The sequence below is a fragment of the Panthera onca genome, chromosome A3 (genome assembly GCF_046562875.1).
Source record: "Panthera onca isolate mPanOnc1 chromosome A3, mPanOnc1 haplotype 2, whole genome shotgun sequence".
NCBI classification, from domain to species: Eukaryota; Metazoa; Chordata; class Mammalia; order Carnivora; family Felidae; genus Panthera; species Panthera onca.
The window spans coordinates 106,052,434-106,080,004 of record NC_138341.1 but is presented as its reverse complement, the minus strand read 5'-3'; the positions used below and the strand labels follow the sequence as shown (position 1 = coordinate 106,080,004).

The following is a 27,571-nucleotide window of genomic DNA, read 5'->3' as shown; positions in this document are numbered from 1 at the left end:
TAAGCCTTAAAAAAATATTTTAGTTGCTAGTACATGGGGAGGAGCCTGGCAGGATAAAACACATACCTTAAGGCAGAAAAATATGTGATATATGTTGGAATAAATAGCTGAAGGAGAAAAATGAGTCTATCTGCATGGAATTTACAAAGTGGCTACCAGGGAAGGCAAGAATAAATACCATTTTCACATACTTAAGAAAATTTGGAGGTCACTAGGCATGCCATGAGAATGTGATTAAAGAGAAAAGACTCTCGTGAGTTTGAACCTGTGTAGGGCTCTGTGCTGACAGCTCAGAGTCTGGAGCCTGCTTCAGATTCTGTGTCTCCTTCTCTCTGTGTCCCTCCCCCACTCATACTCTGTCTTATCTCTCTCTCTCAAAAATAAATAAACATTAAAAAAATTTTTCTTCAAAAAAAAAAAAGAGAAAATGTGGGGCGTGGGGCACCTGGGTGGCTCAGTCAATTGAGCGTCTGACTTTGGCTTAGGTCATGATCTGACGGATGGTGAGTTCAAGCCCTGCATCAGGCTTTCTGCTATCAGTCCAGGCCCACTTCAGATACTCTGTCCTGTTCTCTCTGCCCCTCCCTGGCTTGTAGTCTCTCAAAAATAATAAATAAACATTAAAAAAAAAAAGAAAAAGGATATTTCAGTTGTCAGCCCAGATGTGTCATGTATAGGGTTGAATCAACACATCTGGAAATAGGCCAAGCATGTTTAGGTCCTCCCCTTGACTTTTCTAGTCTCTAGGGTCCAAAGTGAAATCACTGCTTCAGTCTATAGTGATATTGATGGTACTACTGAAGACACTAGTCCGAAGAAGACTTTTTTCAGTTATATTATCAGATCTGTAATTGCTTATATGACTCCGAGGCAGTTATTTTTTAAATGGATCTGGGTAGCATGTCCAGTGTCCTACAGACTGTCCTACAATAAGCTGTAGCCCTGGTTAATTTGTCTTTTCTATGGGCAGTTGCTGTCTTCATTTAATATCTAGGACACAGTTCTCAAATTCCACTTTGCATCTGAATCACCCCAAAGCTTAATTAAAATATAGATTCTGGGCTCCACCTCAGAGGTTCTGATTCAGCTAGTCTATGGTGGAACCTGAGAATTTGTGTTTTTCACATATTCCAAGGTGTTATTGGTGCTGATAGTATTCCAGGGACCACACTTTAAGAACCACGGAGTTAGGGAAATGAAAGAATTTAATTCATATAAGCAGATAGGTGCTATGCTCAAATATTACATTAAGGTAAGGTTAAAGGACTAAAGTAGCTTGCACTACCAGATAAAAAAGCTTAGGTGGCTGTTTATCCATAGTGAAATAGGTGTAGACCAGAGATAACATTTTAGACGATTTAAAGGGAAAAGCTGGCTACATGTACATCATCTGGACTTTTCAAGTGGAAACAGCTTATGTGCCTGATTAATGTATATCACTTCCATATTTCATTGCAAGTGGCTTTTTATGGAGATCAGATTGTAGGCTCCCACAAAATATCCACAAAGAGAGTTTTAAGCATTTATGAAACTATTTGCCAAGTGATGGATATTCTTTCTAATTAATCTTATTGGCCTGAAATGAGGACTTTTGTTGAGCACAGGCATAATAGAAAACTGTGACAATGCAATCTTTATCACTGTTGTCATAATTAAAAAAAATATTTTCAGTCCGTAACAAATGCGATACCATACTTCTCTGTAAGAATGTGGTGAATCCCTCCATGCCTGTTAATAAATTAGACATAGGAAAATAAAATATATTGGTTATAAGCATCCAGTATGTTCCTGATTTTATTCAACTTTAGAGCATATACAGGTTTCCACAGTGATTATGCAGAGGTTTTTCTGTTTTTTTTTTTTTTAAATAGTGTCAGTGATGTAAAGTTAAAATAAAGCCAATTAGTATTGTTTTAAATTATACCCGTTTTCATTCATCATTTTAAACAGTTGCGAGAAGATACTAATGCTCTAGAACCTTGGAATCATGTATGGCATTTCTGTCCCTGCTCCACCCCATCCGCGACCTCCCTCCCCTGACCTGCCTAGTCCATTGATGCATTAGGTTATATATGCATCCAGTTATAGACATAAATGCTGTTGGAATTGTTTTATTAATTTTATGTCCTAATAAAGCTTTGGTGCTATGGATATAATTTTATGTTGGCTTACAACAGCTTTAACTTAAACAATTTTTATTATTACATGAATATATAGAAGTTTCTCAGGGAGCTAAAGAAGGAAGTAAGAAGGAAATTTGGCTCTTTCATAACTAGGGGCTAAACTATGTTTTTGGTTTTCCACAGAAAAAATTAGATATTTGCCAATAAATTTCACGCTGCCTCGTGGGGACACGGCCTGTTAAAATTAGTGCCATATTCTATGTATCATAATATTTTTTTCCTTGTACATGAACAAAACTGTGTTCTTTTTAAAATTGGATCACTCAGTTAATATTCCTGCTACTTTGTCAATATTGAAAAATAATTCTTTAGAAGAAAAAAATAGGTCTGGGAGAATGGGGATTCTTTTTCCATTCTTTACTCAGTCTCAGTGATATGGGGTAATTGATATGTTTTCTTTTGGTCTCAGTTTCCTAATCTGCAATCTGTCCCAGCACCATAAGTCTGTGATTCCATTAGAGTAATTGTTTCCTGTAGGTCATATTCAAAAATGATGACAGTATTGCAATCATTTTTATGCTGGGTGGAGTGCCAAGGTATGTGAATTCATTTACATCCCTTTTTAATTAAGTGCATTAAAATATGGAAACAATGGGGGCAGCATATTTGTTATCTACAGCTGCAAAACACATTACTGGAAACTTAGTGGCTTGAAACAACAACCATTTTTTATTTTACAGTTTTAGTAGTTCAGGGTCTCACCTACTTGGAGTCTTACAGGCTGCATTAAAGGCGTCTACTGGGCTGTGTTCTCATCTGGAGCTGGAGTTCTTCTTCCAAGCTCATTCAGGTTGTTGACACAATTCTGTTCAGACATTGCCCTTTAATTCTTAGACAACACACAACACAGGAAACAGGTGATCATCTCTGCAGCTTCAGGTCTCTCACTCCTAAATCCTCTTTGGAGAGACTCACCCAGGATACCTCCCTTTGGTTAAGTTTAAGGCACTTGATTGAAGACTTTAATTATACTTGCAAAATCTTCACATTTGCCATATAAAGTAACATCATCATGGGAATGATAGCCTCTCACCTGTGCCATATTCTGTTGGCTGAAAGCAAGTCTTGGGTGCTGACCACATTCAAAGGGTGAAGATTGGACAAAGGCCTGGATCAGGGCACAGGAATCATGGTGGCCACCTAGGAGTTCTGCTTACATCAGGTAGGCAAGACGCTGAGATTTGTGATGCCATTGTAGAACCGAACAACAGTTGTCACTCAACTTTTCCATCAGTTCTCTCGTTTGCACAATGGAAGCTGTCATACTCATGTCACAGTGGTGTTGCAGAGCCTGATGAGATAATGTATGCCAATATTATCTCTTACAATTCTTGGCATATTGTTGGTTGTCCATTGTTAATAGTCATGGTTACTATTGCTATTATTAGTATATTACTTTGACTTTGCCTCCTTTAGTGATAGGAACCTCTCATTGAATCACTGTAATTTTTCAGTTTTTATTTTATTGGCTCAGACTATGTCAATAATTACAATACAACCCATAACCCATGAACTATGTCATTGTTTCTTCTCCATTTCAAATGTTAATCTAATTTTGCATTTAACTGTGAACCACAAATGTGAAAATTGGTTTTCTCTAGAAGTGGTCTTTCTTATTTTGGTTTCAAGGTTTTATAAAATATCTCTGGGGTTTTAGATTTTCAGATACTATTCTTTTGTTTATTTGCATTCTGTGTTTTTCTTCTAGATGCATTACCTATCCATTTTAGCCTTTTCTACTAGCATCTTTTCTCTTTCACCCAGAATGGGAAATGTTGCAAGCATAAGATGTTATATGTACACAATAGTTCTTTCCTGTTAAGTGGAGATCTTAGCTTAATACTTCACTTGATTTAATAGCAGCTCGATGAAGAAGGTGTTGCTGGCATCTGCTTCTCTGTTTGACAGACAAAGATACAAGGCACAAACATCTGTAGTAAGGGGCTTAATAATGCACAGATTACAAATGATAATTCCAAGTTTTCTGCTCCCTAGTTTTATGGCATTTTCACCATTTTAAACCTAGCTTGGTTTCAATAAAGAAACCCAGTTGTATCATCTTTCTCTTTGCTGTGGTTGGTTTTGATAACCTGTGCACCTCATTTCCATCGGTGTTTCATACACTGAGGATCCAATACAGACTTTGGGGAAAAAAGACAAAAATGAAGGCTAGAGAACAAAGGAAATAAGAGAGTGGGAGAGAGTGCGGGGATTTTTTTTTTACTGAGAGGTACACTACACAGATTTTTACTCCCTCAGAAGTGGAATAAAGTAAAGGAACAAAGAATTGAGTCTGCTTCATCTGCTTCTCTTTAAATTAAAACCCTTCATTAAAGGATTCCAAAATAGTTTTTTTTCTTTAACATTGGGCATTTTAGGGAGGTTTGACAGTCAATAAAACATATTAATGTCTTCTACTTTTGGTAGATCGAAGTTGAACTTAATGAATATACCACATGTGGAGGTATCCATAATCACCCTCCCCACATGCCCAGCCATTAATATCTTCTCTGTGAAATGTTTGTGACTGTAATTGCTGCTCTGATTATATATTGTGTGAACTTCAAGTACGTTATTATATCGGGTGACTAATGGAATTTGGTGACAATGCACAGAAATTGGTATTCCGGAAAAGAGTTGGTTTTTAAACTGTATTCTTTCCTGAGTTTGCAGTGCATTTCATGGCTCATCTACCTCACAGTGGGTTCATGGCTGATGGATTGAAATCTTTCTGCTGAATAGTAAACATCAGAGATAATTTGGTCTTCCCTTAGCGTTTCTCATCACTCATTCAAAATATCAAAAATAAGTACTTGATTACTGTTAATTCACTTTCATCTGTACTGACAAAGGGAGAAGGTACATCTGTCAACACTTTAGTGGATATATGGGGATGGGGGGTCCTAGGAGTGTGGTCTCCAAGCTCTGTAGGGGGCCACTGTATGCCTTGGAAATAAAGCGGGTCTACTAGTCCATCCTTCCTTTACTGGCCAAGGTAGGGCACCCCAATCCTCTTTTCATTGTTGGATGGGCTTAGAGGTGAAAGAGAACCAATTTCCTTCTTTTGCTTTTCTAAAGATATCTTTAATGTTATTAAGTATAAAGCAAAGGTTATATAGCATAGCATTTTCAGCAAACATAGAGCAATTTCAGTGATTGCTTGAATTTTTGAACAGAGACATTTGCTTTTATAGGGTGAAATTTAATGCTAAGAACCCTTATTAGAGTAGGTGTTGATGCCATTTGTCATTCAGTAGTTTTTCTTCAATTAAATTGAAGCCTAGATTCACCACAAGGCACACTTTTGCACTCAGGAGGTAAAATATTTTTATTTCACACTTATCTGTATAAAGAAATGACAGATGTCGATTCTTCATACAACATATTATAACATATAAGTAATGTATAATTTTATCAATCATGTTCATCTAAAAAGCTTTATAATAACAACCCCATGAATGAGTATATATCAGTGCTTTGACAAGCACTGGTGTGGTCTATGGACCAACAGCATCCACATCACCTGAGAACTTATTAGAGATGCAGATTCTCAGGTCTATCCCAGTCCGGCTGATCCAGAAACTGATGGATGGCACCCAGCCAGTCTGTTTTAACAAGTTTTCCAGATGACTGTCATGCAAGCTAAGCTTTGAGAGCCATGGGTATAGAAAGTGTTATCATACTCATTTTATAGATGATACAGTTGACGCTTGATGTGTCCCATGATTGGTTGGATACATGACCAGTTAATTTTAGGGCCCTTCCTCAAACTCAGGTTTTCTACTTAAACATCATGTGACCTTCCTCTCTTAATGAGTAAAAGATAGTGAATTCCATAAAGCCGGAAATCAGTATCTCTTAAATGAACCGAGAAAGGGACCATTTCACTGCTTTCTAATAATGAGAGTAAATTGTTAAAACTATTAACTGGAGAAAATTAACCTAGAAAAAGTTTTAATGACATAAGCAACATATTGTGGTCCTGTGCATTGGGTTCCTCATTTTCTTTTTAGTGGAAGCGAGAATAGAATGTAGTTAAACCCCAGGGGGGTAGCTGTTGCGTGTTAATAGAAGTGGGAGACACTATTTTAATCATCGCTTTCTACTCGAATGAGTCCATTGGACAGCTTTTCCACCTGGGTCTTTCCCATGCCACATTACCCACGTTGATGGTGCCCTGCGGTGGTTTTCCTACACACACAATTTTACACACAGGCGAGAGAAATTTCTTAGACGCTGTGGTATCGGAATGAATCCCCAGGGCAGCTAGCGTTAAGTACCCCTCTGTGACTTGGGGAATGAACATTTCCTCTTGAGCTGAGAGTAGAAAACAGTGTTCATTATCTGTAATATAAAAGTCTATATAATGACTCCTGCTAAGATCTAGTTCTTTGTGAAGTCACTTTGGGTTTTGTGTGTATAAACAATTAGAGTTTAAGGCTTTGTTTGCTCAACTGGAAGGAATTTCCTTCGATAGAAAACCATGATATAAGATGAGGTAAATGTGTTATGTATGTGTGTATGATTTTATTCTGCATATATGGAAAACATCATGTAACATATATGGAAAAGTGTGACAAACATAAATGTCAGCATTTTATGGATAATTTTAAAGAGGACACACATGTAATAACTACCAAGTCCCAAGCGTTTGTGATAACTGTCCACGCATCCCTGCTGTGTATCTCCCATGGCTTGTAGTTTTCTGCACACAATTCCTGCCTCTGTGCATTTGCACCTACTGTTTCCTCTTCCTCTAACCCTCCTTCCCGACCAGAACACAGAATTATAAGGCTGGCAAACTGTTTCTCGCCCTCGTGTATTAGCTGAAAAGATGCCATAGTCCTTTGTAGCCCATGTCTCAGTGTACTTTGAAATGTCTCCTTTAAAGTATAATAAGTGGTTTTGTGCATGAGCTGATCAAAACAGCTGTTTTCTGCATTGTTGGTGTCGTTCCTCAGTACCAAGCCGGTACCTGCCACATAGCAGCATTTGACAAATAATGCACCATTGAACTAATGACTGGCATTTCTACTTGGATGAACCCCTCACACCAACATCTCCAAAATTCATTATCATTTTGCCCAAACTTCCAAGTCCCAATGGGGAATATGGAAACCCTAGGGCTGTTTATGACTCCTCTCTTCCCTGTAGACAATTCTACCTCCATGTTATGGCTTTCATCTTTCTTCCAGTTACCTCTACCTTCATTTGATCTCCTGTCTCTCAAATGTCCACTTGGTTCTGGTCTTCTGGTTGAAGCTTCTTCAAGCTTAGTGCTCTTCCTGCTTCTCTCCTTCCAGCACGGGTTTTGGTTGTCTTGTTGTGGAGGTAACAGACCCAGACCAGCTGTTCCATTGCCTCGAGTCTGAGGACTTCCTTATGCATTTGCCTAAGTGAATCATTGAGTCCAGCATTGATACCATTCTTTTCTAACACTGATAAGGTGACCTTCACTATTGCGGACGGTACAGCCTTAGAGGAATTGTAGTACCAGATCTTCTATCCTGCAAGATCTTTGCTGGGTTGCTCTCCTCACACCCCAGGGTTTGGGAGGATTTCCAACAGTCACACCTGGCAAGGAATGGGTTAAGGGATCCACTAAAATGGGAACAAGCAAACTTATAAGTCCAGGGTGAGCAAAAGAAAAGAAGGCCCTGTTTCTTGTTCACAAGAACAAGCTGTGAAGCTTGGGCTTCACATATAAGTGCGCTGGAGCCACGTGTTCTGTTGGACCTGCTGTGTGGTCTTTCATGCCAGTGGACAGACTCCACCCCCACCCCTGTGACTGCAATCATGAAATCAACCTCAAGTGCAGGAAAATAATGAGACCCTTTTACATGGAACATTTGGAACTGGTGGCAGCTATTTGAAGGAATTGTCTGGGAACCCCAACTACAAGTACTTGGGGATATTAGGGCCCATAAGAAATTACACCCACTCGTGTTTAGAGGTTCTGAGCAGCAGAATGATGCTGCAGTGCCTCCTGTAAGAAGAAGGGGATTAGAGGCCTGCGTCCAGCTGTCTCATTGTCAGCATGAGTCAGATGCATGTCTGTTCATTGCAATGCAGCTCCATCTCGCCAGCGTAGAGTCTCCTGTTAACTTGGCGATGTGCATTGTCACAACACTCATGGCTCAGTGTCCTTAGCTGGACTCTCAGGGTTTCCATCCTTTTGCCCATATCCCTTTCTGGTATCATCTCCCATGACTTTTCTTCATACGTTCTAGGCCCCAGTAATGGAACTCTGAATGTTACCTGTGAAAATCCCCTCCCACACTGCCATTACATTTTCCCTGTGCTGTTCCTTCTTCCCGGGTGCCTCTCTATCCCCTTCTGCCTCCCTACCCTTTTCCCCTGCAGTGTTCTCCATCTCTAAGCATTTCTAAGCATCCATACCTCAAGGTTCTGTCCAAACCTCTGGTCCTTTCTTGTCTAGATATTTTCCAGTGTTATGCCTTCCAACTCCTTTTCTCCATGCTCAGTGACTCCTTCATGGACTTTTTCTGAGCCCTGGGGGAAAAACTTTCTTTTCTCTGTTGACTCCCATAGCAGTTAACTTTATAGTTGGCATTAACACACCCTCCCTTGTCTTATGCATATACATTTCTTTACTCCCCTGTTTGACAGCAAGTCCATCCAGAGGAGCTATCACATTTTATGTATCTTGTATCCTAGAGTAACTTGCATATTATGGGTGTTCAGTAATATATAATGAATAAATGAAAAGATCAAGGCATAAGATATGAGTGCTAAAGGCTGGAGAGGGGGCAGGTAGGTGAGGCAGATTCATCTCTTTCCCTTGGCAAGGTGAACTGATGGGAACATCTCTTTCCACCACCCCCTATCCCCATCTCCCATGCCACTCACATGTCCTCACACTCAGACTGACTCTCAGGATTATTTTTTGACCACGGGGCAGGAAGGCATGGTTCATGATGATTTAGGGGACAGCTCATAGTATAGACCGGGGACCCTGACCATGCCCATTATACTTTCAAAATGTCTCAGCATATATATTAAATTGAGTAGTTAGTGGTTAGCTATCTTGTTGTTTCCACTCCAATTCGATTGATAAAGAATGTGAAAGAAAAAATATCCTAACTGCAGAGAAATCTTCAGGCAGGTCTCAAGATAACATGATTTTTTTTAAAGAGATGACAATGATATAAAATAATGAAAGGAGATCTGTGGGGATGCTTAACAATTTCACATTTTTGCCTTCCAGGAGACGGAGCTGTTAGATCTCAGCCTTGTCAAGGATGCCAGATGTGGGAAACATGCCAAAGCTCCCAAGGTAAGAAGTGGAGTGTTGTGCACCCGCCAGATGCTGCTTTGAGGATTTGGCCGTGTCATGGTATCAATTAATTGCCCCAGTTAAAAGTTTCTCTGTTGTAGATGTTGTAAAACACAATAAAACAGCCAGTCCTTCCAGAAGCCTGTATGCCCTAAACATTTCCACTTTTGTTCAAAGAAGGCAACAGTGAGTAAAAATATAGGCAGTTGGACACGGGGACTCGCTTTCTGTCCTCTAATTTTCGTGTTGCTTGAAAAATATATAATGAGGCCAAAGTTTCTGGGTAATTCTAAATAGTTAAAATGTTCTTGAAGTTACTTGGAAACTTCCTGGAGCCTCATATGCATACATGAACTAACTCTTAGACATGATGAATAAGACTGTAATTCAAATACTTTATAAGTAATATCACTTCATCCAAAAAGCCAAAGGGTGTGAAGTCCTTCTATAAATGTTACTAGTGAAGACCCGGGGAAGTTTGGGATCAGTTGTGTGGCCTGTCAATTTGTTTTTGTCTGAAAACCTTACTGAAGAAATACTCAAAGCAGTGTTTGTGATTTTATTTCCTTTTTTTTTTTTTTTTGAAGATTATTTAACAAATGTTGAGTAAAGAATATACAAATTTTTTTAAACTTAGATTCTGGTTGAGTATAGTAACAAACTGCATTGACTTGCCTGTACAGTGGGAAACTACTCTTTATTGTATTCAAATTTTAGTACGTTAAATACTTCCTTTCTAGCAAAGATAATATTGTCAAATAAGGAAGTACAGGTGCCATTCAGGAACTCTTACCTCTTACCAAAATTGATATAAAACTAGCGATTTTCTATTTGAGTATCTGCCTGCAACTTTTGTTTTATTCTTTAAAAGTCAAAATACTTTCTTTGACATCAAAAATTATCTGTTGCTGTGGAGAAACAGAAAGAAAAAAAAAATCACCTGGAAGGATCATTCTTCAGATACATAACAGTGCAATATTTGCTGGCAAATTCTGCCATGGAATGAACACCCAAATACTGGTTTTACTGCTGTAGGAGTTAAGCTGATCTATAGGAAAATGTGAAAAATGAAAAGACAGAAAAATCTGAATTATTTTCAAGAAGGTTTCTAGATCTGTTTTCATGTGCAAATAGTCTATTAGTTGTGTTGCTCTCTTCATAATATAATCAAATTTTAGTAGTTTGGTCTTTTAATTTTGTAGCAAGCTTATCATTATTAATGCTTCCTTGATGATTCAGAATTGTTTAATGTTTAGTGTAGGAAAGAAGTTCTTTCTTCTTCTTTCCCCCCAAAACATTCCAGCCATGTTTCAGGTAAGCCTGTTAGTTCCAAGAACTGCATTGATAGCAGAGTTATAAAGTTTGCCTTTAAATGCTAGTTCATTGGCCTAACTTGAAATTTGATGATCAATATTGATGATAAAGACTACTGCTGCCTACACTCCCGTAGAGCCCCCTTTGTCTGCAGGCATCAGAGGTGGAGTTGGCATCTCTGCCACCTGGAGTTTCTTTCTGGCTTCCCTCTCTCTCTTTTATTGTAGCATTCAGCCTGCTGATCAGTTCAGTGTTTCATTTATGGACGCGGTTGGATACGTGTCTATTGAATGAGGATAAATGAATAGAACTAGGGTCTGTGCTATGCTCAGCTGATAAACCACTATTAGGTCCTAAAATATTTCTCTTAAGGACAGACTTGGATACTCGGAATACTCTGACCTTTACTGTTTTGTTTTGTTTTCTTTTGTTCCCCCCCCCCCCCCCTTAAGATTGCTTTCTCTGTGGATTATCTGTGTCCTTGGCATTTTTCCACTCTGTTCCTTGCTGGTGTTCAAGAACTTCAGTCTACTTTAATATTTTAAAACCTGGGTTCTGTTTTGTGACCTTCCTGAGACTCAGGCTTCCTCATTGGCTACATGATGATAATGATAACAACAACAATAATAGTAACTAAGATAATAATGAATGGGCACTTCGTATCATTACTATAATGGCTAAATTAAATAATTCCTTAGGAAATCTTTAGCAGAGGAGTTCTCAAATTTGACTGCCTGTGGAATCACCTCAAAAGCTTTAAAAAATGGTAATTTCTGTTTCCTAATCCCAAAGATTCTGGTGCTACAAGATTCTAACGGGTGTTGTAGTGTGGATATCAGGGCTTTTGAAAAGCAGATTTGTAGCAAAATTTGAGCACCACTGACTTAACAGATCACTGATATTTAATAGGCACTCATTAAATATTAGCCACTATTGTTGGTATTATCATTGTTATTTTTATATTTAATATTAAAAAAATTCAATCATATTTGCAGGAAGTCAGGTTTTAATTTCACTTTATGTGGAAAAGTTTATGTTGTAAAGAGAGATTGAATTGCGGGGTTTGGATGAAAGTGGCTTTGTGGATTGATAGGCGAGAAAGAAGTTGATATGACTCTCAGTTTAGAAGTCTTTAAGCTGCAAGGGGAGCCTGGGCGGCTCAGTCAGTTAAGCATCTGACTCCTGATTTCAGCTCAGGTCATGACCTGGCAGTTCGTGGGAGCAAGCCCCACATCAGGCTCTGTGCTGACAGCATGGGGCCTGCTTGGGATTCTCTCTCCCTCTCTCTCTCTGCTGCTTCCCTGCTTGCTTGCTCTCTCTTTCTCTCTCTCACTCAAAATAAATAAACTTTAAAAAAAAGTCTTTAAGTTGCAAAAGAAAACCCCAGCTCAAACTGGATAAATAATTAAAAAGAAAACTTATTAGAAATGATTGCAATGTATTGAAAATTCCAATGGAAGTCTCACTCAGCTGCTCAAAGACTATCACCAGGGAACAGATACTTCTTTCTCTTGCCAGTCTGGCTTCCAAGGTGCCAGAGGCAATTTCTCTTCCATCCTCAGGATCCCGTTGGTGGCCATCCTCCACTCACCATCACTGGCACCTCCCGGGTCCCCCACATTAGCAGCAGTTCAGTATGGGGACCAAAAGAGAAACAAGCTTCCCACGTATAACCACCTTGTAGAAGAAGGCCTATGGCCGGAGGGGGAAAACTAAATAAGAGGAGACCATAGTGTTGGCTGGAACAAAAGCAGTAGGACTGATGGCATAAGAATAAAAAGTGTCAGGATAGCAGTATGGAGTGAGACAAGCCCAGTAAGGATGAGGAGTCAATGGAACATGAAGACAGATTGAGTGGAAGACTTTCTGCAGGGGTTTACAGACCATCAAGGAAGGAAGAACATGTGTGGAGCAGATATTATTTATCAAAATACTCAGGCACCCCTCAAGTATTTATCTGTGCATGCATATTATTTTTGTTTTCCACAGCATCTCATTACATAAAAATTCACAATCTAGCTGAAGACGAACTGTTTTCTATGCCTGCTGTGATTGGAAATAACATTTAGAAGAAATGGAGAAGTGTCTATGTGCTGCCCTGTTAATGAATTTTAAATGTCGACTCCCAGCACAGTATATGAAATTCCAGATCCTGGCTTTTCTGTATACAGCCTTTGTCCTAGTTATCAGTTTCAAAATTTCTCACTGGAGAGAAATTGGAAGATTTTTATCCACATATAAAAACGTAAAAGAAAAAAAAAAAACATCTTGTCCTTTGAAATCTAAAAAAATGTATTTATGTTTCCTTCTTTGCTCTCTCTCTCCCTGCCTCCCGGGCTTATAAAGCACGTGTAGAGACAAGGTGCTCTCGGATGTGCCTCTTGCGTGTGCTGGGTACACATATTCTCTGCATGTTCATTTCAAAAGGAGCTTTTTTAAAAAAGTAAAGTTTATCCCTGTGGTTTCCCTGGGTTGCTGACCCAGCAGATCAGTTTAGTGGCACATGTACAGCATTAATAAAATGAAATAGATCTGGCTAGAATGAATGAAAAATATCAGCGTTTTGTGCAGAATAAGTTTGTTTGGTGAAACTTCTTTCATGCATGTGAATGTGTGTTCTGGATCAACAAAAAGTGCGTGTTTTACTCTATACCATGTCATAAAGGTTTAAAAATGCTGCTGAGAAAGATAGTTTCTTTATCCTCAGGATTCTCAGGATGTATTTTATCTATAGGTGTATTTGAAAAGTAGATGGAGCCAGAAAACTGGAGATGTGGGTTTGGATGCCAGCTCAGTCAGTAACCTACTTCTCTCTGTGCCTCTACTTCCTCATCGATGAAATGGGGCATGTGGGGGCCACAGGGTTTTAGGTGTGGAAGTTGGGTTAACCCTTGATTCCAACTTTTAAAATGAGGAGTTAATCAAGCCAAGGCACTCCGTCTTGTAGATTATAAAATTAATGTTGAACAAGTTTGTATCAACTAAAACTTCTTGCATTGGTCATAGGAAACCAGGTGCACTTAATAAAAAATCAGGTCACATTCTAACCAAGGTAAGGTGCAATGCAAACAAAAATAAAAGGAAGGAAGAGGGGCGCCTGGGTGGCTCAGTCGGTTAAGCGCCAGACTTCAGCTCAGGTCATGATTTCTTGGTTCGTGAGTTTGAGCGTCAGGCTCTGTGCTGACAGCTCAGAGCCTGGAGCCTGCTTCAGATTCTGTGTCTCCCTCTCTCTGACCCTCTCCAACTCTCACTCTTTCTTTCTCTCAAAAATAAATAAACATTGAAAAGTTAAAAAAAAAAAAGGGAAGGAAGGAAGAAAGAAAGATTTATGCCGAACTTTGCACGTGGCTTCTCGAAAGCAATTGGAGGATTGCTGTGGACTCCATAGAGACTGTGTACTTAAGGAGGCTCTCCTAGGCTTTGAACATGAAAACTCTGTTGTTGACATTCACTCTCAATAATACTTGCAGCAATGCCACTGAAAAATATTTCTATAGTTTAACTTCCAAATTGTGTTTCATCCAAAGAAGACTGCTTCATGTGCTTTGCTGACAATTAACCAATTCATTCTATTGATAAAGGGCAGTTTATTTCAGATGTGTAATGTTACTTGGAATACAGATTCCTGGTAAATATCTAGATTACAATTAAGTTCTATGTGGCAAGTAGTATCACTACAACCACATAAGGCAGATTAGAGTAAAATGAAATTTTAAAAATTGATCAGTTTTAGTTTTCTGAAACCCCAAATGAAAATGATGGCTTTTAAAATCATTAAATGCAAAAAATAAATAAGATAAGATAAAATAAAATAATTAAAAGCATATTTGGAAAGGAACATACACCACAGTGCCTAGCCCTACAAGCAGACTCCAGCATCCCACTGGGGGGCGGGGGGCAGATAACAGATCAGTCCCACTGGGACCCATAAAACAGGACAGAGATCATTGACCATGAGTGGTGGAGAGGCTTGCTGCTTTGTAGAGTCATCATGGAGTATGTTCTCTTTTTAAGATGAGGTGATAGGAGTAGAGATACTAATTAAGAAAAGGAAGAGCATTCCAGGCAGAGGGCAGAGCAAGAGTAAAGGTGCTGACGTGGGAACATACTTGGTATATTTGAGGAATAGCAAGGAAGCCAGTTGTCGACAGTGGCGTGCAAGAGAGAAAGGATGATGAAATCAGAGAGGTAGCCAGGGACCACATTATTCTGGCCCTGTAGACCGGGCTTAATGACTGTGGCTTTTTCTTCTGTGAGAACGAAGAAGGGATCTGAGAGTTCTGAATAGAGTAGTGACAAGATCTGATTTTGCTTTTCAAAACATCACTTGCCACTGCATGGAGCATAGACCATAGAAGAGAAAGGAAGAAGTAGGGACGCCAACCAAATGGCTATTGCTAATATCCTGAGTGGTGCTGATAATTATATTAACTGAGAGATGTAAAGGTAAGGGGGAGAAAGAATGTCAGAATCTGAATTTGAAGGTGGCACCACAAGGTTTGTTAATGTGTGGGATGTGAGGTATGAAAAAAGGATTCAAGAACAATGCTTAGTGTTTGGACCTGGAAAAGTGGAAGGACTGAGCTGCTGTGTCCTAAGCTGGGAAGGAAGAAAGAAACACATTTAAATAGAAAAATTCAGAGTTTTGCTTCTTTGTTTGTTTGTTTGTTTGTTTGTTTGTTTTTGGATATTTAATGTTTGAGGTGTCTGTTCCACTTATACCTGATGATGTCGTATTTGGATATACAGATCTGCTGTTCAGGGGAAAGGTTGGCCATGGAGTTGTAAGTGAATATTTAAATCTCAAAGCTAAATGAGGACTCTTAAGGAATATAGGTGTAGAAGAAAGCAGGGTGATGTCTGAGCCCTGGGACCTCCAGCACTTAAACTTTTAAAAAATGGAAAAGAGGGACGCCTGTGTGACTGTCAGTTGAGCGTCGACTTCAGCTTCAGTCTTGATCTCATGGTTCACGAGTTCGAGCCCCACTTCAGGCTCTGTGCTGACAGCTCAGAGCCTGGAGCCTGCTTTGTGGATTCTGTGTCCCCCCCCCCTCTGCCCCTCTCTCACTCGTACTCTCTCTCTCTCTCAAAAATAAATAAAACATTTTAAAAAATGGATGAAAAAGAGTCAGGAAAGAGGCCAAGAATGGTATGTAACTAAGAGAACTGAAAACAGGGGCTTCAAACAGGTATCTGTATCCCAGTGTTTATAGTGGCATTATTCACAATATATATGTACCACAGTGGATTATTATTTAACCTATAAAGAAATGAAATTCTGACACAGGCTCTACATGGGTACACCTTAAAGACACTATGCTAAATGAAATAAACCGGACACAAAAGGACACATACTGTATGATTTCACTTATATGAGGTAACTAGAGTAGGCAAATCCATACAGCCAGAAAGTAGAATGGCAGTTTCCAGGGGCTGGGAGGAGGCAAGAATGAGAGAATGGGAAGTTATTATTTAATGGGTACAGAGTTGGTTATGACAACATTAAAAAGTTCTGGAGGTGAATGGTGGTTAATGATTGCATAACACAACAATGACTATTACCTAATGTCACTAACCTATACACTTGAAAATCATTAAAATGGTAAACTTTATGGCATACATATTTTACCACAATTTAAAAAAAAAAAAAAAAAGGAAAAAAGGAAAAGACAGAAGGAACAACCAGTGAGGACAAGAATCAGAAGAGAGTATTTTCTGGACATCTAAAAAAGGATTTCAAGAAGGAGGGAGTAGTCATTTACATAAAATGGTGGAATTTCCTTCTAGCTTTTTCTTCTCACTTTTGTACACTTTTAATTTTATTGAAGTTACCATTTTATATACGCTTTATTTTTTCCCACATATTATCAGCCTTCCCTGCTAATATCCAAAATAGGCTATTTATTTAAGGGTTGTCGAATCCCAAATAGCTCATCATAGGATCCGGATGCCAATATATAAATCTCATAATGAGCTGTTATTTGGATGTTCTACAACAGTGGTTTCAATGAATCATCTATGAGGCCGGGAGTTGAAATGAGTGCTTTATTTATTGTCCCCCTTTGCTGATTATAAGCTATTTCCCTAACTTTGTACAGATTCCACCATTGTGTGAAGCCACGGTCATAAAATTTGTTACAGATATTTGAAGTTGAGGGAAGAAGAAAACCTTTTGTAGAATAAAATAAAGGTTTCTCTCTTTTTCTCTCAATCGCTAAGGAGCTCTACCTTCAGCCCATATATTCTTGGTTCTAACTATTTCTCAACTTACCTGACATGATGCAAGAATTTTTGTTTGTTTGTTGTCATCCTGTTTCCATAAAAGTATTTATTTACATCTTTACTAAATGGACAAAAATAGAGCTTAAAACTTCACAGAATTATCTGTGTATGTGTAATGGTTTTGACAGCCAGTCACATTTATCTCCAGATGTAAATTATATGGCATGGTTCCTTTTTCATGTTCATTAAATTCCATAGATGTCAGTGGTTTGGTTTCCTTGGAAACAAAAACCTTTATATAACTAGTCAGAGATTTGGTAGCAGAAATATCAGGATGCCGAGGGGGGTAAAGAATGGTTCCTTCGGTAGATACATATTTGCATTTAAAACTCTTCTTCTGCCTTTTCCATGTTCCTCTCACCCTTATGGCCATTCAATAGTGAACAAGAGGAGGTTTTAAAAGCTACCATTAAAGTATAGAATATCTTTTCTAATGGTTAAAAGCTTTTTACTTTTATTTTCAAACAATCACAGACAGGCTAAGTCTTTTCTGGGATGTTGGTGTAAATTCCCAAATTTGAGAAGAGTGTGTGTGTCTGTTATCAAGAGTTAAGTTAGATTTGAACATTTGAGCAATGGCTACATAACTCAGTATATATGTATATTCATCTGTAAAATACTAACTGAACATGTGTGTGGCTGAATAAAGATTCTATGCTTTATATAATAGCAAGTGTGTGTCTTTAGCACCCCACTGTCAAAGAGTTTGAAAGCTCCCTGACGGGTTGTGGAGAGTGAACAGGGGACCACAGTTCTGCCAAGGGGGAAGAGCAGGCTAAGGGCATGGCAGCCATGGATGTTCTCATTGGCCCAGGGTGGACCCCTTGTCGAAGACAAGGTTAGTAATATGTTACTTAAACCTCACGTCTTTTCAGAAGGCTGTGATTCATTTTATCATTGCTCCTATCTGGTATAATTTCAATCTAAACCCAATTTGTTCTACATGTAATGGTATAGAATTGCATTTTGAAAATGTTTCTCAATTTTATTTCTTTCAAATGCAATAATACGCCATCTTGTGGAAATATCTGATATTTATTTCTTAAATTAATTCTGCATGGTGAACTGCCCTCTGAAGGGTTTTTAATCTTGAGTTCTAACGCAGAGATATGAGAAGGACTTGGGGAGCTTTTAAAATCTCCATGTCCAGACCACACCCTGGATCAGTTGAATCAAAATGTCTGGTGTGGGGCTCAAGCACCACTATGTTTCTTTAAAATTTCCCAGAGTTTCCTGTGTTTGCCAAAGTTTGAAAATAATTACTCTAAGGAAAAAGAGCACCAGGTTAAATGGATAGTCTCTCTTTTTAAAATAGGGATTTTATGTGGTAAGGTATTGAGAATTTTCCTAGAGTATTTGTTTGTCAAAAAGACTAGTTTTAAGTATACTTTCCCTTAAACTTGATTGGCTTTAGTTAACATAAAGTATGTCAAGGTGCTTGTATTAATCTCCTCTGACAAAGTACCACAGACTAGGTGGTTTAAATAACAGAAATGTATTTCCTCATAGTTCTGGAGGTTGGAACGGATCTAGGTATCAGCAAGGTTGTTTTCTTCTGAAGTCTGTCACCTTGGCTTCTGGATGGCTGTCTTCCTTCTTTGTCCTCACATGGTCTTCTCTCTGAACCAATCAATGTCCTAATCCCCTCTTGTTGTAAGGACACCCATCCTATCATAGTAGGGCCCATCCTGAAGGCTTCATTTTAACTTAATTACCTCTTTAAAGAGCTTATCCCAGAATAGAGTCACATTCTGAAGTGCCAGAGATTAGGACTTCAACACATGAATTTTGTGGGGACACAATTCAACCTATGACAGCATTTCCTTATTGCATTACAAAGCCAAGTTCATGATTTACTTCTGTATTGGGAATACTCCTGTAAGATTATTTAAAAATTGATCTAATATAAATAGATTTGTTCTTTATAATCAATATGATTGTCAAAGTGGATAAAATGGGCAGTAGGAATCATTTCAGAAATAGGCATTATTGCTTTTTAGAAGTGCCTTTATTTCAGAATTTTTTTTATTACCCGCACATTCATACTCATTTTTTTTGTATGCCAGAGCACCCAACATGTATCCTTGTGCATTGTAAGTGTTTAATAAAGTATAGTCATTAAGTGCACAAGCTGTTAGGTCAGATGGCCAAGACTCAAAGCCAATAACCAGCTATCAAACTCAGCAAGTTATTCAACACCTCTGAGACTTAGTTTGCCCGTCTGAATTATGGAAAGAATCTCCATGTTTTCCTTACCTGCTTGCCGCAAGACTCAATGATAAAATGCATCTAAAATACCACAGCCTTCACATCTGTTGTATATGATGAATACATTTTACCTTTCATTATGGATGAGTTTTAGTAAGTGAATAAAATACATCTATCACTGATGTTCATATGATGTGTTGTAGTAGCAAAGCCAAGGTAGAGTTGGATAATTTACCTATTTACGGTGGAATTCTGTGCACTACTCTGGATTGCTTCAGAATGACAGATTTACACCTTTGTAGCTCTGGTGTTTATACCTACCAATGGAAATCTATTTTTATATGTTAACTGTACAAATACAAAATTGAAGCACATTTATCATTGGAGCCAAACACCTGCCCACAGAGGGCCATCAGCAATCTATTTGCATTAAGACCTACTGTTTTTTGGGGGGCACCTGGGTGGCTCAGTCAGTTAAGCGGCCGACTTCAGCTCAGGTCATGATCTCTCAGTCTGTGGGTTTGAGCCCCGCATCAGGCTCTGTGCTGACAGCTCAGAGCCTGGGGCCTGTTTAAGATTCTGTGTCTCCCTCTCTCTCTGCTCCTCCCCCACTCGTGTGCTCTCTCTCTCGTAAATGAATAAACGTTTAAAAAAAAAACATTAAAAAAAGGCTTACTGTTTTGTTTTGTTTTTTTCTAAAAACTGTCTAGATTTTTCCAAAGGTTAAATAGATTTTCTCAACCATCAAAATAATTTCAGAGCAATTTACTTACAGTTGAGAACATGTTGACATATTTTTCTACATTATGAAGCCATGGAAGCAAAATCTGAAACAGTATTTTGAAATGGAAGAACACAATTTGGGGTCAAAGAGACCCAGATTCAAATACCAGTGCACACATTAACTGAGAGATGCCAGGAAGGTTTCTTAGTTTCTCTATGCAGTGATAACTCCTGCAAGGATAGGGTTGTCTGGTGAGGTGGATTATGGTTCATAACAAGACACAAATCGTAGTGTCGTATACTTTGGGAGCTCACTCATGGCTACTTCACTATCTGCCTTATGTTCACTTTTCAATTTATTCTTCTTAGCACTTATTGTAGTGTCTGATAGATAATTAAGCATATATAGAACTTAAATTGTTTCCTTTTCAAAGAGTATGTCCTATAGTAATTTGGCATGCAGTTTGACACCTGGTTCAACAGGGGAAAAAACTGGAAGGCAATTTGACATGTGATGTGAACAGGAGAAAAAGTCTGGGGAGGGATGGTAATATTTATGTCTATCATGGAGTTATTGTGACAGTCAAATAATATATATACCTGAAATGGCTTTGCCAGCCATAAAGTGTGATAGAGTGGTATTCATTTGTGAGGCAGCTTGGTAGAGTGGAAGAAACTTAAGAGTATGTGCTCGTTTATTCTGAGAAATTCATTTTCATCATCTTTGTATGGGAAATGGCTGAAAATTCTTACGTTTATTCTATTTACCATAAAAACATGAAATCCTGTATTGCACACTTTGGGTATGATACCTGACACAAAGTAGGTATGTTTGGGGAGGAAAGAAGACTTGCAGCATAGTTTTTTGGTTTTTTTTCCTCTTTTCTGAATGTGAACACAACATCTGTAGCTGTCTAAAATGTGAAATTTCAAGTACCCAGAGAAATAGTATTGATCTTATTTAAAAAGTGCCAATTAAAAGTCAAAATCATGTAGTAAAATTTGCTTCTTCACAGATCTTTGCTAATGGTAGAAATGAAATTTTCTAAGACTGCCAAAATTAATGTGTGTAGAGATTTCTAGGACGTGGATTAACCGAACTAAGCCGAATATTTGTTGGTGTTTAACTGTGAACAGGATCACTGGGTCTCACAGGTCAGAATTCACCTTTCAGCTTCACTCACCAAGACATTTTCTCTGTGCCTTTTGGTACTTCATCATTCAGATGTTTCTTGACATTTTAATTTGTATCCAGGTATTACCGATTTCAGGTTAAGACCAGTGGCGCTGGAAGAATTTGCTGATCACTGTTAACCATAAATGGGCGTAACCCTGTGAAGAGTCACTTTATCTTCTCTCAAGAACAGAGAATACTTTTTAAAAACAGTAACTCAACATTTCTCCAAGTGAATTCCTTGGAATACTAACAGGTGTTTTCAGATAAAAGTGTTGTCTGGTCAAATATGTTGGGAAGATGCTTGTTTTTTTGTTTTTTGTTTTTTTTTTATTATTACAGAACTTCTCATAGACTGATGTGTTGGACATGGATTGGGGCCAGTTTCCTTTTTTTTTTTTTTTTTTGACAATGGGCGTCTTTGTCAAGCATCTCACAGGATTAATGTTCTGTTGAATCACTTTGGTAAATGATTCTGTAGTCGGTTCTTAGGATGTCTATCACACACCATATTGGGATTGGAACACCAGTTTAAGAGTGATGCTTATTCCCACAATAGTGCAGATACCTAATTAAAGATGTTCAAAGACCAGGTTCTTGGGTGATCTAAACCAGAAAGGTCTTTCTTCATGTAAAAATCCATTGGTAATATACGGCAGAGGTTTATCTTGTGCTCCATCATGGATCGTTATTAATTTTAAACTGTATTAGCATTAGTCTGCCTTGTCTTTTCTTCCAAATTTAGACCTTGGCTTTGACAGAAAGCCATCAGCACTTTTAGTATATCATTCAAAGCACAACAGTTTAATTTGTTTCCACGGTAGCTGGAATGTAGTTTGGCATTTAGGCCAGCTTAATGCATGGTATACCACTACAGGTTAATTCCAGGTCCACTGAATTCTTTCTAGGGACCAGTTTCCAATGGCTTTCCCAGTTCTCACTAGTGTAAAATTGATGCCACATGGTTTTATTGGAAGGATCTTAAGTTGAGATAAAGCTTGAGTTGATGTTACATTTAAAGTGGTTGGAAGTTACTCTGGGAGCAACAGTTTTCAAAAGCTGTAGCTTCTTCCTGATTCCCTATAGAAAAGTGTTTCCAGGAGTTGACTTTATGTCTTGAAAGTGAGACTTGAACTCTGTCCCCTTATGTGGAGGGGACAGCAGTGGTTAAGAGGCTCCACCAATGTTATCTTTGTAGCCACAGTTGATTGCTTCATTTCTTCATATCTAGATTTTCTCATCCATAAAATGAAGTTCATAATGCTATTTCAGAGAGTTTTTGTGAGGATGATCGGCTATGATACATTTCATAGTCCTGCCTCTGTGCATGGTAGCTTGTTTCTCTGAAAATTGAAGTCACGAGTTCATACCTTTAATAGACTTGCGATCAGTGTCATTATTTGACAAATTAGACAAATTGCTGCATCAGCCATAGTGTCATTTTTTTTTCTCTTAGATATTTACATTTGCCATCTATCTTACCTATGCTTCTCACTCTCTGGCCAAGTTTTCATTTTTCATGATATCTTGAACAGCATTTTTTAAAAAAGAGCTTTGTTCATTATTCGTATTATTAAAATACTAAGGTAATGTTTAAATTTTACATTAAGCATTTCCTTACTGGGATTTGTAATACCTGATTAAAAATTACTTGCCAAACATAATTTTTCTTTTTATGAGTGTTAATTAAAAATTAAATTTCACTGTCTTTATTTGAAGTTAAATAAACAAGTCATTTGGTATCTGTGTATGAATTACAGTTACTTTCAATGTTAGAATACCTTAGTGTGAATTTAATAAGACTTTAAAAAGGCTTTTTTTTAAAGTTTTATTTATTTTAGAGACAGAGAGAGAACACAAGTGGGAGAGGGGCAAAGAGAGAGGGACACAGAATTCAAAGCAGGCTTCAGGCTCTGAGCTGTAAGCACAGAGCCCTACACTGGGCTGAAGTTGTAAACCATGAGATCATGACCTGAGCCGAAGTCAGACGCTTAACCAACTAAGCCACCCTGGCACCCTTAAGCAAGAAGTTTTGTGTGTTGGGACACATACAGATGATCTGGGAAGTTAACTATTCACTTGATTATTTTTGCCATAGGCAAATCTCTACTGTCAAAAATAGAGGTTAGTGAGAGAGATTTATTTTATTTTAGGGGAGTCTGAAAACGTAAGTCTATAGTAATCATTTTCCATTCGTGCAATTTTGTTTGAAGATTAAAGATTATTAAAAGGCATTGTCTCCATATATTTACTTATGTATGTGAATACCAGATGGATGAAAATCTGAATAAAATTAATTTCAGATCTTATATTAGTTCTGTCCCACACATATACCTAGGAATGTGGAATAGCTGAATAATGCAAATAAAATTTTTGTTTACATGGTTTTAAAGTCAATAATGCTTCAAATAAATTAGTGCATAATATTGAAAAAGAATAGATCTTAGAATGTTTAAAATAAAAAGTAGGTATTTTATATGAGGTAGTAGTTGATATAACCTTTCGAACCTATGCTGAATAAAGTGTGTAAGTAAGAGCAAGTAGGCTCAATATTTAATTTTATGGCTAGCTGCTCAAAATTTCATGGTTCCAGTTGGTAAATCTTAAGTCAAATAATTTACTTCAAGGATACTGTAGAGCATTTGAAATACTGTAGAAGTTTGACTAGAGCCCTTATTTTTTTTTCCATTCTTACAGAAAAAAAAAAACCCAAAGTAAATTATTATTCTAGTGTGTAAATTACAAAAAGTCATAAGAGATAGATTCTCTGCTCTGTCAATATTTCCCCTGATACTTAACTGTGTTACATTGTTCTAAATTCTTTAAGTAAATTCTTAGAAATGCTCCAAGTAACTAGAAATTCATCAACCTTCTTTTAATCATGTCCTTAAATGTCCTGCTTTTCATTTGCCAATATTCATACTCAATTCAAGATGAATTGAGAAACCATGAAGTTGTAAAAGAGAATTAATATATGGAGCTGAATCATGCCTTTGTAAGCTGGAGCTAGTTTCTCTGGCAATAAGATGTTAGACAATAAATCATGTATCTAAAATCATATAGTTGCAGAGGCAGAGGAAAGTAAGGAAGTTCAAGAGTGTCATCTGACTGTGTTGATGGCCTTTTCACCACAATTAATAAGGTGTGGCTTTGTGAATTCAAGGGCAGAAATTCAGACTATGGTGAATCTAAGTCCATTCAAAATATTTCTTTTAATCTTGACAACACACACTGCTTTAATAGCATTAGTTGGTATTAGCTGCATGTGGCAAAAATTTCACACACTATTAATTCTAGCACTACATTGGAACACTAGAATTATGCATCTTTGGCTCTAAATAAATCCTTTTGGCTGTATGACTGACAAGAGAAAACCAATTATTTTGGGGGCCAGTCTTGAATTATTGCCTCAGTAAAGGCTCTGTCACCCAAAATGGGAGCTTGCACAAAGAACAGTTAAGAACAAGGTGGAGAGAGCAATGGAAGGGTGTTCTGTCATTAATGTTGGCAGCATTTGAAGCTACTACCAAAATGTTTTTTGAAAGAATTGGAGACTAAATAAATTGCCTTAGAGCTTGAATAATTCCAGATACACAAAGGAAAATCCCAGTCATGCTTTTATCTTCCAAGAGATCAAACTGTACATCTATGCATTTACACACATGACATATTTAAAGTTCTTTTATTTAACGTATCTTAATCACAGCCATGATGTTAAATATTTTTCATATTTATCAGTTTATGCCGGAATAATAATCATTAATTTGAAATCATATTAACTATTTACCATCTATTTACTATGGAATAGTGACACAATTCTCATTTTAGTGTTGCTATTGTAAGTAACCCTGAAGCAAATACCTGCCTTCATTTATCATTTTTCCTCTTTGTTGTTGTTTCCTTAAATTAACAGTCCTGGCATTGGGATTACCTGTCTAAATACATTTGATTTAATCCATTATTACAGGGTTCTTCCTCATTTTCTCTTCTTTCACATAGGTATTTTTAAAATTTTTTCTCAAAAAATGTTTATTCATTTTTGAGAGACAGAGAGAGAGAGAGAGAGAGAGAGCAGGCAGGGGAGGGGCAGAGAGAGGGGGATGGAGGATCCAAAGCAGGCTCCGTGCTGACAGCAGTGAGCCCAATGCAGGGCTTGAACTCACCAACCATGAGATCATGACCTGAGCCAAAGTCGAACGGTTAACCTACTAAGCCAGTCAGGTGCCCCCATGTAGGTATTTCTTTATTCTCATGGTAGCAGTTGTATTTCCTTACTGCATTAATACATGTACTTCTTTGTTACAGCCTACACAAAATAATTCCAAAATAAAAATACTAGTGTCACTAGTAACAAATCTAGTAGTGAAAATTCAACATTTCTTTGCAGTTCTCTTTATTTCTTAGAACATTTTTCATTCACAATATAGGTTCCACATTTATTAAAATTTATTATTTTCTGTAGAGCTATACTAATTTGCTGCATAATGAGATGATTTCTTTTTTTTTATAGTTATATTCAATTTTGGAGATTACTGTTCCTCATTGTTTTTCTTAAGTTTACATTTTGAAAAAGTAAAATATTTATGTGGTTCAAAACCCAGTGTTAATACATACAGTATATACGAATACTCATAGAAGGCTCACTCCCATCCATATCCCTTTCACTGATTCCTACCCACCGTATAGTTACTTCCTTCCTGTGTTTCTGTTCGCAAAAATGAGGACGCATGCGCGCGCGCACACAGCTCTCTAGTCCCTTCATGTCATTTTTTCCCAGTAATCGGAGATGCCACTTTTTCAAAATATATATAAAACATTTCTATCTCTCTTACACAAAATGTAGCATTCCTTCTGTATGCTTTTATAGCTTGCCTTTTCTCATTTAGTATAACCTCAAAACCACTCCATACTGGCGTGGGGATCTTTTTCATTATATAGCTGCCCATTAATCCCCTGCATGGGATCCTGTACTTTGTTCAGTCAGTCTCTCGTGCACAAACATTTAGGTGGTTTCCAATATTGTGCTATGTTGTGTGAGGCTGAATTTAAAAAACAACCAAAACCAAACTTTATGCATGCTTTGCCCTACTGTGCAGAGGTCCAGTTTTAGGGTAAATTCCTAACTTCTAATTTAGGGTTGATTGCTAATTTCTCTTTCATAGGTGCTTTACTCTGTTTTGCCTTGTTTTGATCATTTTCTGTTCTCCTTGCAATATATAAGATGATCTTGGTGCCCTCACCCCCAGCCTTACCACATAATGGATTGTCAACTTTTTTATTTTTGTCAGCTTGGTAAGAAATGCTATAGCTTTACTCTTACTATGCATGAAATTAAGCATCCTTTCACAGTTTAAGAGAAAATATGTATATATATTTATAGGTTTTTTTCTATGAATTTCTGCCTGAGTATCTTGCACACTTTTCTATCAAGTATTTGATCTTTTTTGGAGCTTTTTAGGAGAATTAGTTCTTTATCACAGAAAATGTTCTCCAGGTTGTCTTTTGCCTTTTGAATTTCCTTACAGTGTTCTTTGCCATAGAAGCTTTTGTTTGTATTTTTATGCGGTCAATGTATTAAAATGTTCTTTTATTGCCTTTGTATGTTGAGTCACATAAAGTTCTTTTTCTATATCTAGTTTATAAAGAAATTCACCCACAGTTTTTCTCAAGTATGGTTTTATGATCTTCTGGGATTTCTTATGTTGTATATTATGAGGTATGCATCTCATTTTATCTTTTTCTTACTTGATATCCTTTTGTTTCAACACTATTTTTTTGAAGTCTGTCTTTTGTCCTAATCTTGTACCTAGGTGTTCGAATTTCATTAATTTAAAAATCCAACTGAACCCATTTTCAGTGTGCTATTCAGTTGTTCCAACACCATTTATATAAAAAGTTCATCTTTTGCACAATTTATTTAAAAGTCCAGCTATTGTCCTAGAGAGTTAAGACACCACCTTTTTCATATACAGTCTTTCCCTATGTACCTAGGTCTATTTCTAGCCATGTACTTTATTTTATTGTTCAGGCTGGCTTATTCATGTATATCAAAACACTTTGGATTTCTACTCCAGAATAACCAAAAAAACCAAAACAAAACAAAAAACAAATAGAATTAAGTTTTTATGAGCCCATTAGATCTACCAAATTTTGTTTTCAGTACTATTCTTTCCTTTTCTCTTAACAGTCACCCCCCATGGAAAAAATTATTTTTTCCTAAGGCAATTTTTTTTGTTTCATATATATATATTCCATTTTCTAATTTAAAAATCTAATCTTTTAAATTTCATTTAAAAAAAAAAAACTATTAGAAAATAGAAAACAAAATCATTATCAGTCAAGCAACTGAAATTTTCTTATAAGTTTAATCACAAGTGTCAGGAAATAAAA

The 27,571-nt window shown here is 37.4% G+C and overlaps 1 protein-coding gene across 2 annotated transcripts in view; it reads left to right on the top strand.

Moving 5' to 3' along the window:
• The window catches only part of PLCB1 (phospholipase C beta 1), a 695,363-nt gene that overhangs the window by 223,937 nt on the left and 443,855 nt on the right, over positions 1-27,571 (top strand). For both annotated transcript variants that reach the window (XM_060612318.3, XM_060612326.2), the window contains exon 3: positions 9,412-9,480. In XM_060612318.3, coding sequence (XP_060468301.1) covers positions 9,412-9,480 — 69 coding nt within the window. The remainder of the gene's footprint in view (positions 1-9,411; positions 9,481-27,571) is intronic.